We start from the raw sequence: 14707 nt of genomic DNA on the forward strand, positions 1-14707 counted from the left end.
GAGCCAGAGTTCCGCCGCAGTGACGCGCTCCTAATCACCGATCCCCACCAAAATCGAATCCTCCTGCGTCGAGGTCGTCTCTGTGCGCTCTAACTTTTAGTTGCCCGTAGCACAGTGCTGAAGAACGCCAGGCCGTCGTGCCCAGTTGGAGATGCTGCTGTCGCCTTCGGTCATTGGTTCTACTGCACCGTGCTGAAGAACGTGAGGCCACCTGATGAGGACATCGCCACGCTGGACACGCTCATGCCATGGTCTTCCCCAAGTTACAAATCATCACCAACTCAGTCATCGCATTCATCTCAAATTTAGCCAACACCCCTACACGGTTTCGGTGATATCTCCCTCATACGGCGTTCAAATGAGGTGATCTTGGATGGGTTAGAAAGCTGACGACAAGACACGTCTTTTGGTTCTAGTCCTAGCTCTAGAAGCCTCGTGAATCATTCTGTGTGACCACGGAAAGGTGTTGTGTCACCTATTTTGGATCTTTTCAAACTTCGTATCGTGTCAGCCTTAAGCCCATGTTGTGGGAGCCCCTCTGGTCATCCCCAACCCTAGGACGGCCCTGGTCTTCCCATAAACACAGTAGCCGCCACCGCTTAGACTAGGGTTTTGTTTAGTTCTTATGTTTTCCTTTGAGAAACAAAGATTGCATCGTTATATCTGTGGCGACAAGTCCTTATACATTGATTCGGGGCCCCTGTTCTTGCTCTCCTCGACTGTGTCAATTAGTCCTTTCGATTCGAGTGCTTGAACCCCTCTTGTGATTCTCTTTATCCATATTTGCAATTATCAGATTGCGTGTTTTACAACCTCTTGCTTGTGTCCTTCGATTCGCTTGCAGGAAAAGCCTTCTTGGTGTAACGGTTGCAGGACTTCGAATCGTGTCTAATTAGAAGTCGGATCGCCAACGTCGAGTCTCCACCAATCGAATTTACCCCTCGAGTCTCCACCAATCGAATTTACCACTACGTCTCGGAAGATCGGGCCTAGATCTCATCGCCACCGTCCCCCGGAGATGCTTACGCTACCCCCGGTCATTGGATCCATGATGGTAGCGGCTATATTCGTTAGGGTGCGGCCTTGTGGAAGGAGGAGGATTCAATTCAAGAAAAAGAACGCAGGAGGAGGCAATGATTGGATACTGGATCGGTAGTTCTCCGTGAAATAAAAAATCAAAGAGCTGGGCCAATGAATTGGTACAAATTGAAGTTCTTTACAACCAGTTTTTTTGGGAACTGTTGGGTGAGAGGTGTTTTTCTCCAACCAGTTCTTTACAAATTGAAGTTTTTTGTCTCTATTTTTAGGCACTTTTGGAGATGCTCTAAACAGCCCCCTATCTCAAATTTAGAGACTTAAATGCAGATGCACTCCAAGTTTCCAACAGACCCTCTAGTAGGTTCTCTATTTTGAAGAGGCATCCAAATCCCCTCCTCCACCATCTATTCCTAGAGGGTCTTTAGTGAGCTCTCTATTATAAATTACAATTGAGGACTACTGCTACAGTTGAAGCAAATTTGGAAGTTCTAAAAAAAAGAGACAGTCCGTATTTAGGATTTATTTAGAGGGTTTGATTTAGGAACCGTTGCTGGGGTTGCTTTTAGACTGTCAAAATTCGGGGCCCCTTAATTTTCGGTGGGCCGGAGCGGTCGCTCACCTCGCTCTTGGCCATCGACGGGCCTACAAACAGGTTGACTATTTCTCTTATGACACATACTTTCTTCTTCTTTTTTAAGTTCTTCCTTTTTATTATTTTCATTTTCAGTTTTGTAACTTGATTAATACCCTCTAGATATCTATGATTATATGGGAAAAGTTGAAATAGATAGCATTCCAAACAAAAATACATTGTTACATGAAAGTAAAGAATTTTATGGTGACTCCACACAGACGACATCAGCACAAGGAATTGATAGTGCCTATAATAGAACATTACAGTTTCTCGACAAACAAAAGCATAATTGTACAGATGACTACTCCCTCCATACTCAAATACATGTCGTTTCAGACCAGAACTTTGAACTAAATTGAACTAAAAAAATCTTGTCGGAACGTCATCTGACCAGAGGGAGTATAACAATGCAGCTCTTGCTAAAGCTAAGTACGACCTATTTGCATCAGAAACTTCTCTCATGTTTCAGGGCTTGTTTGGATCCGGAGGGCTATTTTTAGCCTTAGAGAATCTTACAATTTAGGAGTATTAAATAAAGTATATGCACAAAGCTACTTGCGCAGAATCCCTAGGCTATTTCGCAAAACGAATCTAACGAGATATACTAATCCATAATAGTCTATGGGTGGGTTTTATCAGTAATCTACATTTAGTACTCCTAAATAGCAATTAAGGGCTACAAGAAGATGTTATCAACTGTATGTACTGCTTCTTCTATGCTGCCAATATCAAGAATTACTATTTACTACTATGACAAATGGAAAGAGGAGGAGAGAAGCAAAGTTATCAACACCGGCAAAACTAGCTAGCTAATTCAGCAAATCCATTGGACACAATAGCACGCGTTTCCTTGTTGAACTCCATGATGACATCAATTATAATGGTTGGGAACCAAAACCAAGCAAACCTATCTAAAACAAAAATTCTCTACCTTCTTCTGCAATTACATATATATGTGTACATAAATAAGGTAATGAATTTATTAAGGCCGGCCGTACGTTTGTTTGTTGTACTGCACGGCAGTCTAAATTGACACTCCAACTCACAGACAGTGGCATGTGCAAACGATTTTGAAACTTAAAAAAATTGTACTTCCTAAACTATACATCAAATTCAAATTTTGATTGCACAACTATATCTCTTTTGATGAGACCTTCAAAACAAGACCCCACTTGAATATCTTTCGACAATATTTTCGAAGACACATAAATTGCTTTATGTACAATGAAAAAATGCCAAAATAAATTTGTTAAAATGCTAAACCAATTTGCTAAAGTTGCCTAGTATTGATCCATGCAATCAACATTCACCTACCTAACAAAGTTATTTACCCTTATCCACTAATAACACCAAACAATCTATCTTTACAACATAATAACACCAATACCCACTTAACTGAACTCAAGCATGCGAAGCAATATTATGTAAATCCATAAGCAATTTTTGCAAACATCATAAGCAAATTAGAATACATGAAAAAGTATTTTCTCTCAAAAAAAGAATGTAAAACATAGTGGTATGAGATCTTGTTTTAAAGTTTTTATTAAAACAAATACAACTGTGCAATCAGATTTTGATTTCGAGCTCAATTTTGAAACTATGATATTTTTATTTTCAAAATTATGTGCATGCATGTACTTTTTCTTTCTCTCATTGTCTCTCACATGCATGCGTACACCCATTGTCGGGGCGGTGTCTACTTTACGGCCGGCCCTAAATTAGGTGTGACCAATAAATATATATCCTAGCATCAATGTCCGCACATCACCATGTATGATGTATCTGCTTTTATTTGATTATTTCCATCTTCATGTAAAGCAATAATATTTATCTATGTATGTCTGCCTATCTGTATACGACTGTGTACACCACATGCATGCATATACTATACGCTTCAAATTACTTCGCTCTAACTGAATTTTTTTAATGCAAACTAAAATATAATGCCAATAGAAAACACTTAACGCGCACCACCACGCGCAAAGCACTCTTTCATAGGATAAGAAGGCGCAGTCGATGTTGCACACTGAATGCATGGCCCTCTCCATGCTCCATGGACCATGGGCATCATGCAGAGGATGTTTTTTATCCGGACCAAAATCCTGGCCAACAAATGCGGGGCACTGGAAGTTACTGCCATGCGGGCCATGCGCATCATCATCTGCGTACTTGCTACTGCAGATCCTCGGGGTACAGTACAGTACAAGGCACGAGGTCATGTCACAAGTGGCACGTACAGCAGAGCCAAGCTCATCGATCCATGTTTGACAAGTCTTCACTACCAGCGTCGCGCGCGTCCGTCCTCCGTCCATGACCTGATTGATTTGGCCAGGCTTTTTGGGCCATACATGACCCGTGCCTACCGTCCTATCTAGATCTCCATCCATTCATGCATCCTTATTAGCTTTAAACTTTATCCATCGACCCCCCAGTTGATTGCACCTAGATTATTAACTGACAGAGATCATGAACGCACACTTGCTAATCCGTAAGTTTAAGTGTCGAGCTACAGCCTATAAAATAGGGGCGCGTGCCTGCCTCACCGCCACCGGCCGTGCTCATCGTGCCGTTCCGCCGCCGCTGCCGGCGTGCTGCTCGCAATAATGGCGGTGGCCGCGCTGTGCCTCCACGGCGCGGCGGCCCAGCTGTGCGAGGACTACCACGACGACTCGTGCCCCGGCGCCTACGACATTGTGAAGAAGGTGCTCGTCGACGCCCACCGGTCCGACGTCCGGATCTTTGCCAGCCTCATCCGCCTCCATTTCCACGACTGCTTCGTCCAGGTGCTGTACCTTCACCGGCCGCGCGCCATGGCAACCCGGCCATGATGATGAGCTAATAATACAAACCATCAGCAGCTTCATCCTGTGTTTACAATAACAGGGCTGCGACGGGTCGCTGTGTTAAAAATATTGGATCACTAGAAGCAAATCGAGAGGGGTAAAGGTAGCTTTACAGAGAAGAAAAAACTTTCTGGTAGTAGCCGTCGTTGCCTGTCATTGCGCCGCGGTTGTCTGTGGCAACGTGGTTGGAGAAGTGGTCGCAGAGGCGTGGCGACAGCTTGGCGGCGATGGTCGTGGCAGTGGTGATGCAGTGAAGACCGGTGATGGTGGTGGTTGACGCAGGGACGTCCGGCGACCCTCGGTGACGTCCAGCGTCGGGGACGCCCTCGCGGTGGCGAGGACGGTGGCGTCAGTGGGCTTCCCGCCGCTGGCAGCCTCTCCCGTAGATCGGCTAGGGTTTGGAGGTGGGGAAACAGTAGCGGCAGCGAACCTCGTGTCCTGAGCCTCTAATCCCACCTCCACTTTATAGGGCTGCGCGACGGGGGCCCACCAGCCTCATCTTGGGCTGGGCGTCCCCGATCAGGACGCGAGTCAAGGTTGGCCCAGTCGTTGGACTGGCCCGGTGGAGATCAATACTAACATTCTCCCCCTTGATCTCACCTTTGTACTTTAAAATTTCTCAATTTGAACTTAACTCTTTACTTTCTCTTTAGTCGCTTTGCTATTGGTCTCATCTCATTGCAGATCAGTATGTAGGGCGTGCCTCATCATGACGGTTATTAGTTACCGTCAGACTTAACAGCCACAATGCACCTTTCTGTATTGAAACAAGACCTTAACCTTTCTTTGGGCCCTTTAGTAATCCAGAAATCATAGGCCTCCCGTAAAACCCATGTCGACTTGGGCAGTAGGCCTTTTGGTAAGCGGATCCGCAAGCACTTGCTTGATACTTTGGTGCTCCATGATTTCATATGATTCTGGATTTTCTCCTTTGCAACATATAACCCATTATCAATGTGTTTGGCAGCACACTTGACATGTTGCCATAGGAGTAAAAACATTCGAATGGTATATTGCTGTTGTCTACCATTATTAATTCCGGGTAATGGTTTCCTTAACCATTTTGCCTGTCCTGTAGCCCCATATAATGCCAAACTTTGGGTACACAACCCAACTTTGGGTACACAACCCATGAATCACAACTATTTTGTTTTGGAGCTTTTCCACAATAAAACTCCAAGCGCGAGTGTTAGCTACTACTGTGGGCTTCACTAAACTCGCCAAAACTTGATTCTTTTTACTCACAACCTTTTGAGAGTAAATGTTTCTTTCTTACTTAGCATGAGGCTGACAATATTTTGCAAAATTGCAGAACATTCTATAACTCCATTCCAGTGATCTATTGCTGGACTGGACTTCTGCCAAAATGTCCCGGATACTTGCACTATGTCAGGGTAAAATATTTTGAGCACTAATTTTGCTTCCAACAGCTGAAGCACATGGAACCTTTTTCTTTTGATCGATCATATAACGGTTCCTCGAATTCTGAAAATTCCAAAACTATTACCCTTGACAATAGGACAGGCGTAGGCTTACTCGCATGCATATTATATATCTTTAGAACTCTTTTCTTAATATGCTTTCTGCGATAGTCCCGATACCCCCTTTTTCTTTTATTCCGGTGAATTTCCTTTCCTAGAGCGAATGACTCTTTACCGAGATTATTCTTATCAAAACTAGAGGCCAAAATAACCTTCTTTGAATCTTTTCAGGAAAAGAATTTCCCATCTTTTGAATTTTGCATATTTGCAAATTGTCATTTTGCATTAGCCTTTATTTAAAACCCAACTTTTCTTTGTTCTCATAAAACTTTAGATACCACTATTCTATGATCTAATATCATCAAGTGGTATCGCAATATTCTTTTCTTTTCACAACAAAACCATTTGGTTATGTCATGTATATACTTTCTTGTGCAAATCTCCGTCGAGAGATATTGCTCTAACATCCATCTGATGCAATTAAAAAGCAGTATGCCATTAATTGCATTATGATTCTAAAAGAATCCTTTTATGAGACTGAATAAAATGTCTCATTATAACTTATTCTTTTCTTTGCACAAAACTTTTTGCCATAAGTCGTGCTTAGCAACTTTTCATGTTCCCTCCGGAGTCATATTTCAATATTGTAGACCCATTATAGCCTACTGTCTTGGCTCCATTAGAAACTTATTCCATGTTCCAAAATAAATTTGGAACTTTTAGGTCTCATTATATGTTCCATTGCTTCTCGCCACGTCGATGAATGAGACAACTCAATTTATGACATTCATACAACGTGAAAACATATGTTGAGACAATTTCAGTGCTTGAATCACATGAGTGAACATACAGTCCCATTTCTCTTCAAGCCTTAGTTCTTGACATACTTTGCTCCCCCAGATCATCCCATCTATTGCAAAGATGGAATATCTTCAAACTTTTGTTTGGGTTTGTTCTTTACAAGCCTCGGTTCCGTTTTTACAAGCCTCGTAAGGTGCTTCAAGCACCACCTTTTCTTTTTCGGTTGATTTGAGGCTTAACTATATTTTCTTCCTATTTGGAGCTGAAAACTCCTGAAATTTCACTTACTTTATTATTGGGGTATTAATATTATGACCGTTGTACTCCCTTTTCGGTCGGTCATATTAACTTTAATAGATCATCTTTGCTTTTAAAAATGCATCGCATTTAACTTTGCGGGGAAATTCTCTCTAAATTTTAATCTTTCTTGTCTTTCTAATCTTTCTCCCCCTCGAAATATGGCACAAACTTTGCTGCCATAATTTCGAAACTATTTTTTTTAACACTTGTGAACGAGGAGCATTTCATTACTAGAACTTTATTCATATGACCAAGTCATACAAAGTAATGGGAGTACTATTTCTTCGTTTCTTTTCAAGAGTTCCTCAGAGTTCTTGATTTGTTGCACTTTCAAGAACTCATCAAGTTCTTCATTTTGCTATACTTTTGCAAGTTATTCTTGCAATATTGGTTAGCATACAACTTTTTTTTTTGTCCTTTGATTCTTTTCAAGTCACCATCCAACATGCCACTATAGTAGTGCATGGGAATTGTTGGAATAACTTTAAAAGCTCCCCTAGATTTCTTCACTTTTATGTGATACTCATGTCGCACGTGAGTCATCACAAAAACTTTCCCTGTCATGCAGGATATGAATGGCACAAGTGTCAAAACTTTTCCGACTTGCGGTAATAAACTTTAAATGCATTGGTAACACATGTTTAATTCAACGTTGGTCAAATTGAACATGCGTCAAACTCATTTCAACCATTATCTTTACTGTTGTTGAAGGACGAAGAAACTTTGATCACAATGACTAAAACATGCACATCTACTTTATTTTTTTGATTAAATCTTCTCATTGGTTCCAATTTAATCAGAAAATTTAACGAATTACAATATTCGCAAAACTTTAGTGAGAGAAACCAAAAACTTTTCGAAAACAGTTGCATCTCTTTTCCATAGCAACTAAAAGTCATAATGGAACAAGCACTTTTCTTTCTTAACCTCAAGCTAAGTAACCTCAAAGCTTTATCTGTAGCGGAAATCGGAATCAACTTTTGTCTGTTAATTTTTCTCTACTTGGGAAGAATTGTATGTCTTAATTTAACGTTGGTCAAAATTAAAACATACAACTTTCCTTTACTTTCAATTCTATATCACCGTTGGGCAGAAATAGAACATATGACTAGAATAAAAATTATAATATTGCCATCATCAACTTTGGTCAGAAAATGACAACATCATATTAAACTTTAAACTTCTTTTCTTTTAAGAGCAAACTAATGCTTAACTTGACACTTACAATGGCAAAAAGGTGCCAAAACATCCTTTCTTTGACATACAACAGCGGAAGCTTTTATTAACCTTAAACTTAAAGGCTCCTTTTTCCCACATGGAAAAAAACTCATCTGAGTTTATCTTTCTTTATTGCAGCGGAAAACTTTTTCTTTCTTTCATAAGTTTTTTTTTGTCAAAGAATTAACTCTGAACTTAAAATCACAATAAAATTATAATATTATTATAATCAACGTTAGTCAGAAAATAACAATATCATAATTAACTTTAAACCAATATCTTTCTTCTCCTCTATTTAAATTGTCCCGTTGGTTCTAATTTAAATAGAGGATGAAACTATTACTTTGCAGCGGAAAAATGAAAAATTCATTTTCAGAAGCATTACTATACTCTTTTATCTCTAAACAACATACACGTTGGTGCAAAATTGAATAGAGATCAAAACTATACAAAATTCAACAAGTAAAAGCTTCTAAAAAAATGAATAAAACTTTAAATCTTGTCACTGTGCACGAGGCCCAGCCAGCCAAAAACCGGACAGCAGCCCATCCTGCAAGCGCCTCTGCGCGCGGCCCGCAGCGAAAAACGCGGCCCACGGCCCGCGCGCGTGGCGCGCTCCCCGCACCCAGGCCGCAGCATGGGCCTGGGCCGGGAAAGCTTCCCCCCGCCTGGGCTCATTCTGGCCCGTGTGACCGCCGACTGCCCTTGGCCGTCGATCTGCTTGGGTCGACATCCGACGGCCGGCCGCACTCCTCGCGCGGGCAAAACCCGCGGCCGGCGACGAGCTCTCCAAACCCTAGCACATTTTGTCCTCCCCTTTTCTCTCTCAGCTCACCGAAACGACGGCGGCGGGGTGGCCTGGCCCATACCGGCGGCTCGCCGGCGACGGTGAGGAGCGGCGCCGCCGGCGTGTGGCCGCGGTCCTCCCCCTTTTCCTCTCTGTTTACTTTGGCCTCCCCTTCCTTTCTCTGCAGAACACCGAAAGCGGCGGCCCCGCCGGCGGTGGCCTCACGCCGCCATGCCACGGCTGTCCGGCCACCACGCCATGGCAAGGCCATGGCCGCCCGGAGGGAGTGACGGCGCTGCCGTAGGACCTCTCGCTAGTGCGCGCGTTCGCCCAAGGATGAACGCGCCACCGTCGAGCGGCCTTGCGGTAGTGCTCGAGCCCGAGCGCCTCTGTTCTTTCCCGCACGGCATCGAGTGACTACCGGCGGTGGGAAACAGCGGCGTGACCATGTAGGTCCAGCCGGTCCTTTTCTTCATGCTAGGGTTAGGATTTCGCCTACTTTGATTTGATTCAAATCGAATCCATTCTATTCTTCTTTTCTGTTCTCCTTCCGATTTAAGATTGGATTGATTCTGTTCTTGCAATTAGGGTTAGGGTTTGTCGAACCAAAAACCCTCCTTTTCTTTTGATTCTCGAACGAATCCTTTTTGCCATCTCGATCTACTCTCTAGATCGGCTTTGATACCATTGTTAAAAATATTGGATCACTAGAAGCAAATCGAGAGGGGTAAAGGTAGCTTTACAGAGAAGAAAAAACTTTCTGGTAGTAGCCGTCGTTGCCTGTCATTGCGCCGCGGTTGTCTGTGGCAACGCGGTTGGAGAAGTGGTCGCAGAGGCGTGGCGACAGCTTGGCGGCGATGGTCGTGGCAGTGGTGATGCAGTGAAGACCGGTGATGGTGGTGGTTGACGCAGGGACGTCCAGCGACCCTCGGTGACGTCCAGCGTCGGGGACGCCCTCGCGGTGGCGAGGACGGTGGCGTCAGTGGGCTTCCCGCCGCTGGCAGCCTCTCCCGTAGATCGGCTAGGGTTTGGAGGTGGGGAAACAGTAGCGGCAGCGAACCTCGTGTCCTGAGCCTCTAATCCCACCTCCACTTTATAGGGCTGCGCGACGGGGGCCCACCAGCCTCATCTTGGGCTGGGCGTCCCCGATCAGGACGCGAGTCAAGGTTGGCCCAGTCGTTGGACTGGCCCGGTGGAGATCAATACTAACACGCTGCTGCTGGACGGCGTGCCGGGGGTGATCAACTCCGAGAAGGGAGCGCGGCCGAACAACGGCTCAGCGCGCGGTTACGAGGTGGTGGACAAGGTCAAGGCGGCGCTGGAGGACGCCTGCCCCGGCGTCATCTCCTGCGCCGACATCCTCGCCATCGCCGCCGAGATCTCCGTCGAGCTGGTACTACATACGGTGGCCCTAAAAACAATATTGCATGATGTGTGCATTATTTCAACAGGAACACGTACGCCTATCATCAGGCGTATGCGGAACAAATAAAAGAACGGTTTGTCGTGCTGCAAAATTAGACAAAAAGACCCATGCGCATGTGTGCATTATTTCCAAACAATGCACACATCCAAAGTGGGGCATCCTGCTGGGAAGACTGGACGGCCGGACGGCCAACTTCACAGGCGCATCCAACCTGCCATCGTCCTTCGACAACCTCACCGTACTCGAGAAGAAGTTCAGGGACGTACGCCTTAACACCGTCGACCTGGTCGCCCTCTCAGGTAACTAAATTCAGCACGCATGATCCTCCTCTAGTCCTAGCTCAAAGCTCACCACCTCGTTCGTCTCTTGGTTATCCTTATTTCTGATCAGCCGACACGCAACCCACGATTTTAACCAAGAAAAATGCGCGCATGCAGGGGCCCACACATTTGGCCGGGCACAATGTCAGTTCGTCACGGACCGGCTCTACAACTTCAGCGGCACGGGCCGGCCCGACCCGACCCTCAACTCCGGGTACCGGGCTTTCCTTGCCCAAAGGTGCCCACTGAACGGCAATGGATCGGTCCTGACCAACCTCGATCCGACGACACCAGACACCTTCGACAAGAACTACTACACCTACCTTGAGGTGAACCGAGGCCTCCTCGACTCCGATCAGATCCTCAAGTCCGCGCCCGAGGCGCAGGGCGTCACGGCACCCATCGTCGACCAGTTTGCGAGGAGCCAGGATGCCTTCTTCAAGAGCTTTGCACACCCCTCCATGGGGGAAATCCGTTGCAACTGCAGGAAGGTTAACGATGGCTGATCGCGTGGGAGACGTGTGATGATCAGTTAGTTTCAGTAGTACAAGTCAAGCACCCAGCTCATTCCTGTAATATGCAGCTCATTACTTACTGAGGGACCGAAACTGGCGATCAGAGGGGGTGAATGAGAGCCGATCAAAATTTCTTTCGAAATCTGAAACGTCGGCCTATGTCCCAAAATCACCGCAAGCCCTCGAACCCAGATCAACGAGAATAACTATGGACAAGCAATCTCGAAGCAGAAGACTCAGGTCGCAGCGCGGAAGCAAAGCGAGTCGAAACGCAGAACTGGACTACAGAGACCGGTCAGACCGGTTGCACAGACCGGTCAGACCGGTCGGGCTGGGAATTCAAATTCCAGACCGGTTACTCAGACCGGTCAGACCGGTCACTCCCAGACAACCAGCCAACAAAGCTCCAAATGTTAAATATCGAGCAAACGAAGTCCAAATCTAACGAAACTTGGAGGAAAGCTTCGTAACTACCCCGTGAACATATCCCCAAAAGATCTCACCCAAAAGATTCACGGATCGAGAGAAATCGAGGAAAGATCAAAGATAATTGGAGTTTTCTCAAGAACACAAAATCGCCAATTCGTGAGAACTCATGATTCCAGGGGGTTTGGCACTAGCCTATATGCATAGGAATCATTCCAAAGAGTTCATCAAACCATGAAATCAAGGGTTGTTCTCCTCCAAACAAAGAACACACTAAAAGAGGAGAATTTAACCCAAAACGCAAGAGAGAAGGGGAGGACGAGATGCACAGCGCACACAAGTGAATTGCAAACAAATTTCATCCATTAATTCTCAGAGGAATTCACCTATACAACAGCTAGAGCCATCCGCCCATCATCCACCCACTAGATTGAAGAGAATAGCTATAATCTAAACTCTCTTTGCGTTGGAGTCCTTAGCCCTAACCTAGAGCAGGTGCAGGGAGAAGGAAAAACGAAGAGAAAACAAAAGACTCAAGAGACTCTCCCAGCCACGGGCTGGTGGGGGGATTTATACCCGGCTGCTGCGGCCAGACCGGTCAGACCGGTCGGGTCAGCAGCACCCCGCTGTACAGCCTCGATCGACGGCGGAGCTTCTTTCTTCGACTCGAAGTCTTTGCTGCGATGCCGCCACATCGACGAAGATCCGGTCCGCGGTTTTGGAGGGTCCGCGAAACCCGAGTAGGTGGCTGGTTTTGAGAAAACCGCCAAAACCTCACGCGCGGGAAGATTCCCGCCTCCATGCCGTGGCCCTAAACGTCGTTCCCACCTCGGCCTCCTGACGGCCCTAGACGCTGCCCGACGCCCGTCACCTCCTCGCCCGCAGCGAGGCCGAAGACGCCGTCGACGCCCGTCGCCTCCATCAGTCCCGAGACCGACGCCGTGCCTCCACGACTTGGCGTCTTCAACCGCCGTCCGCCTCCTTGGTTTTGTGCCGCAAACCAAGAAACCCGCCTTCCGTCGCCGCTTGCGCCCTCGATCCAGGAGTGGACGCCACAGCTGCCGCCCGGTCCGAGCTCCGGTCCCGGCTGCCCTTCACCGCCGTCCACCGCACGGTCCATCGGCCACAGCACCTCCACGGCAGCTCCCCATCGACACTCGATGCCCGTGTACCTGCAATCCAAAGACCAAGCGCATGATCACACCACACGGTTGACAATTCACTCATCACAGGCAGGGTAGAGTACTCACATTCCTCACTTATATAGTTCTTCAGTTCCATAATTGTTCATATATAAATAAATGTGAAATAAAGAGGAAACAATTTCTCCTGTTAGCTTATAAGTATATAATTGTCCACTTGGTTCCTAATAAAGAAGACTTATTGTCTTTTTGACCTAATGATTGGGTGACGTAAGAAAGTTTCGAAAAAATGCAGTTACCTAAAATTGACGCTTGGGGGCGGCGAGAAAACCACCATGCATGCTAATGTATTAAAAATAAGGTCCATGCTCAAGATAGATGTTGATCCCAGGATGACCTGTACTAGCTGGTCGCCCTACCAACAAGCGAATGGCCATCAGCAGACCAGAGTTGATATTTTAGATCATGGACTTGGTCATGAATACAACGTTTACCTTTTTATTTCAGGTCTGTTTGACCAGAACACCCTCAGAAGAGGGTAGAACGAGAAAGAGATCGGAGGAAAACGACAGCAATGTAATTTGTGCATGGGGACTGAACATATAAGGAGGTTGGTATCACCTGATGATGATTGATTGCATCACTTTATTTAGTCAAGTTATTCAATTCTGAATGATGCCAACAGGATTCAGTAGGTTTTGCTTAATTCGGTTCCAACTTACTATTTCACATGAGCATGACTCGAACCAAAATCGGTGCATAAATTCTATTTTCAGTGAAAGGATGAAGACTCCGAAGTACTCTGTTGGAGTAATGGGCTTGGCCTATTACTTCTAAAGCATTAAAAGAATTTAAAGCCCACTATTAATGCTAGGGAATCAATGCTTAATTCCGTACCGGAAATTGAGGAGGATCTCAACCGACTTAAAAGGTGGACTTCATGTACATCACTGGTGAAGCCGGTAAAAGGAGGACAGTGAACCACACGCGCGCGCGCTCGCTCGCCTCGCCGAGCCGTGGCCGAGGCCAAGGCCAAGGCGAGGCGCGGCGCGGCCGGACGGTGCGGTGCGCATGAGCGTGCGCGGCCAGACGTGACGTGCCGGTGCGGTGCGGTGCGACGTGATGTGCTGAGATGAGAAGGATGTTTTGCAGTAAAGAGTATTAAAACAGAGGGTTAATGTCGTCACTAATGACCGGACATTGAAGGCTCTTTACGACGTCCAGGTTCGTTGAACCTGAGGCACATTAACTGCCGCTCATCAAAGCCATTCATGATGTCCAGGTTCGTTGAACCTGAGACATATCGTGCCTATATAAACCAGCACCCTCTCCTCTCATCCTCACTCATCTCAAGCACTCATCCAGGTACTCCTCTTAAGGAGACCTCTCCCTTCTCCCTCAGTTGCTTTCTGCCTTCCCCACCGCTAGCACTGCGCGCACAGGTCTAGCGAGAGCAGGGCCTCCGGAACCTCTGCTCGCTGAAGGTCCTGCACGGGACGCGGGCAATTAGGTTTTTGGGAAGCGTCTTGACGCGACTGCTCGCTCCCTGAACGACTCCTTCGTCTACTTCTCGGCGTAACCGCTCGTGCGAACGACTACTTCGTCTACTTCCCGGCGTAACCGTTCGTGGGACTGCACTGCGAACATCTTCCTGCATTGACATAGTTCGGCTACTTCGAGCAAGACCAGTCGAATAGCATGTCTATTCCAGCTGGTAACGGCGCAACCGGTGCCTCCGGCACTGGTCCCGCCTTGGGGTACTTACTAAACCTATTC

The 14707-nt window shown here is 46.2% G+C and overlaps 2 protein-coding genes across 2 annotated transcripts; both read left to right on the top strand.

The window, feature by feature from the left end:
* The first annotated feature begins 4235 nt into the window (after positions 1-4235).
* Positions 4236-5167, top strand: LOC120651463 (peroxidase 32-like). Its single transcript, XM_039928941.1, has one exon. The coding sequence runs from the start codon at positions 4276-4278 to the stop codon at positions 4498-4500; it is 225 nt and encodes a 74-aa protein (XP_039784875.1). The 5' UTR covers positions 4236-4275; the 3' UTR covers positions 4501-5167.
* A 4208-nt stretch (positions 5168-9375) lies between these two features.
* Positions 9376-11479, top strand: LOC120651462 (peroxidase 15-like). Its single transcript, XM_039928940.1, has 2 exons — positions 9376-10827; positions 10966-11479. Exons 1-2 carry the CDS (start codon positions 10530-10532, stop codon positions 11352-11354), a joined length of 687 nt encoding a protein of 228 aa, XP_039784874.1. The 5' UTR covers positions 9376-10529; the 3' UTR covers positions 11355-11479.
* Positions 11480-14707: the final 3228 nt, after the last annotated feature.

This window comes from Panicum virgatum, chromosome 9K (genome assembly GCF_016808335.1).
Source record: "Panicum virgatum strain AP13 chromosome 9K, P.virgatum_v5, whole genome shotgun sequence".
In the NCBI taxonomy this organism is placed as follows: domain Eukaryota; kingdom Viridiplantae; phylum Streptophyta; class Magnoliopsida; order Poales; family Poaceae; genus Panicum; species Panicum virgatum.

Coding starts and splice junctions, on each gene's coding strand:
- LOC120651463 (XM_039928941.1), top strand. CDS start 4,276: ATGGCGGTGGCCGCGCTGTGCCTCCACGGCGCGGCGGCCCAGCTGTGC.
- LOC120651462 (XM_039928940.1), top strand. CDS start 10,530: ATGATGTGTGCATTATTTCAACAGGAACACGTACGCCTATCATCAGGC. Junction 10,828..10,965: donor CGACCTGGTCGCCCTCTCAG/GTAACTAAATTC, acceptor GCGCGCATGCAG/GGGCCCACACATTTGGCCGG.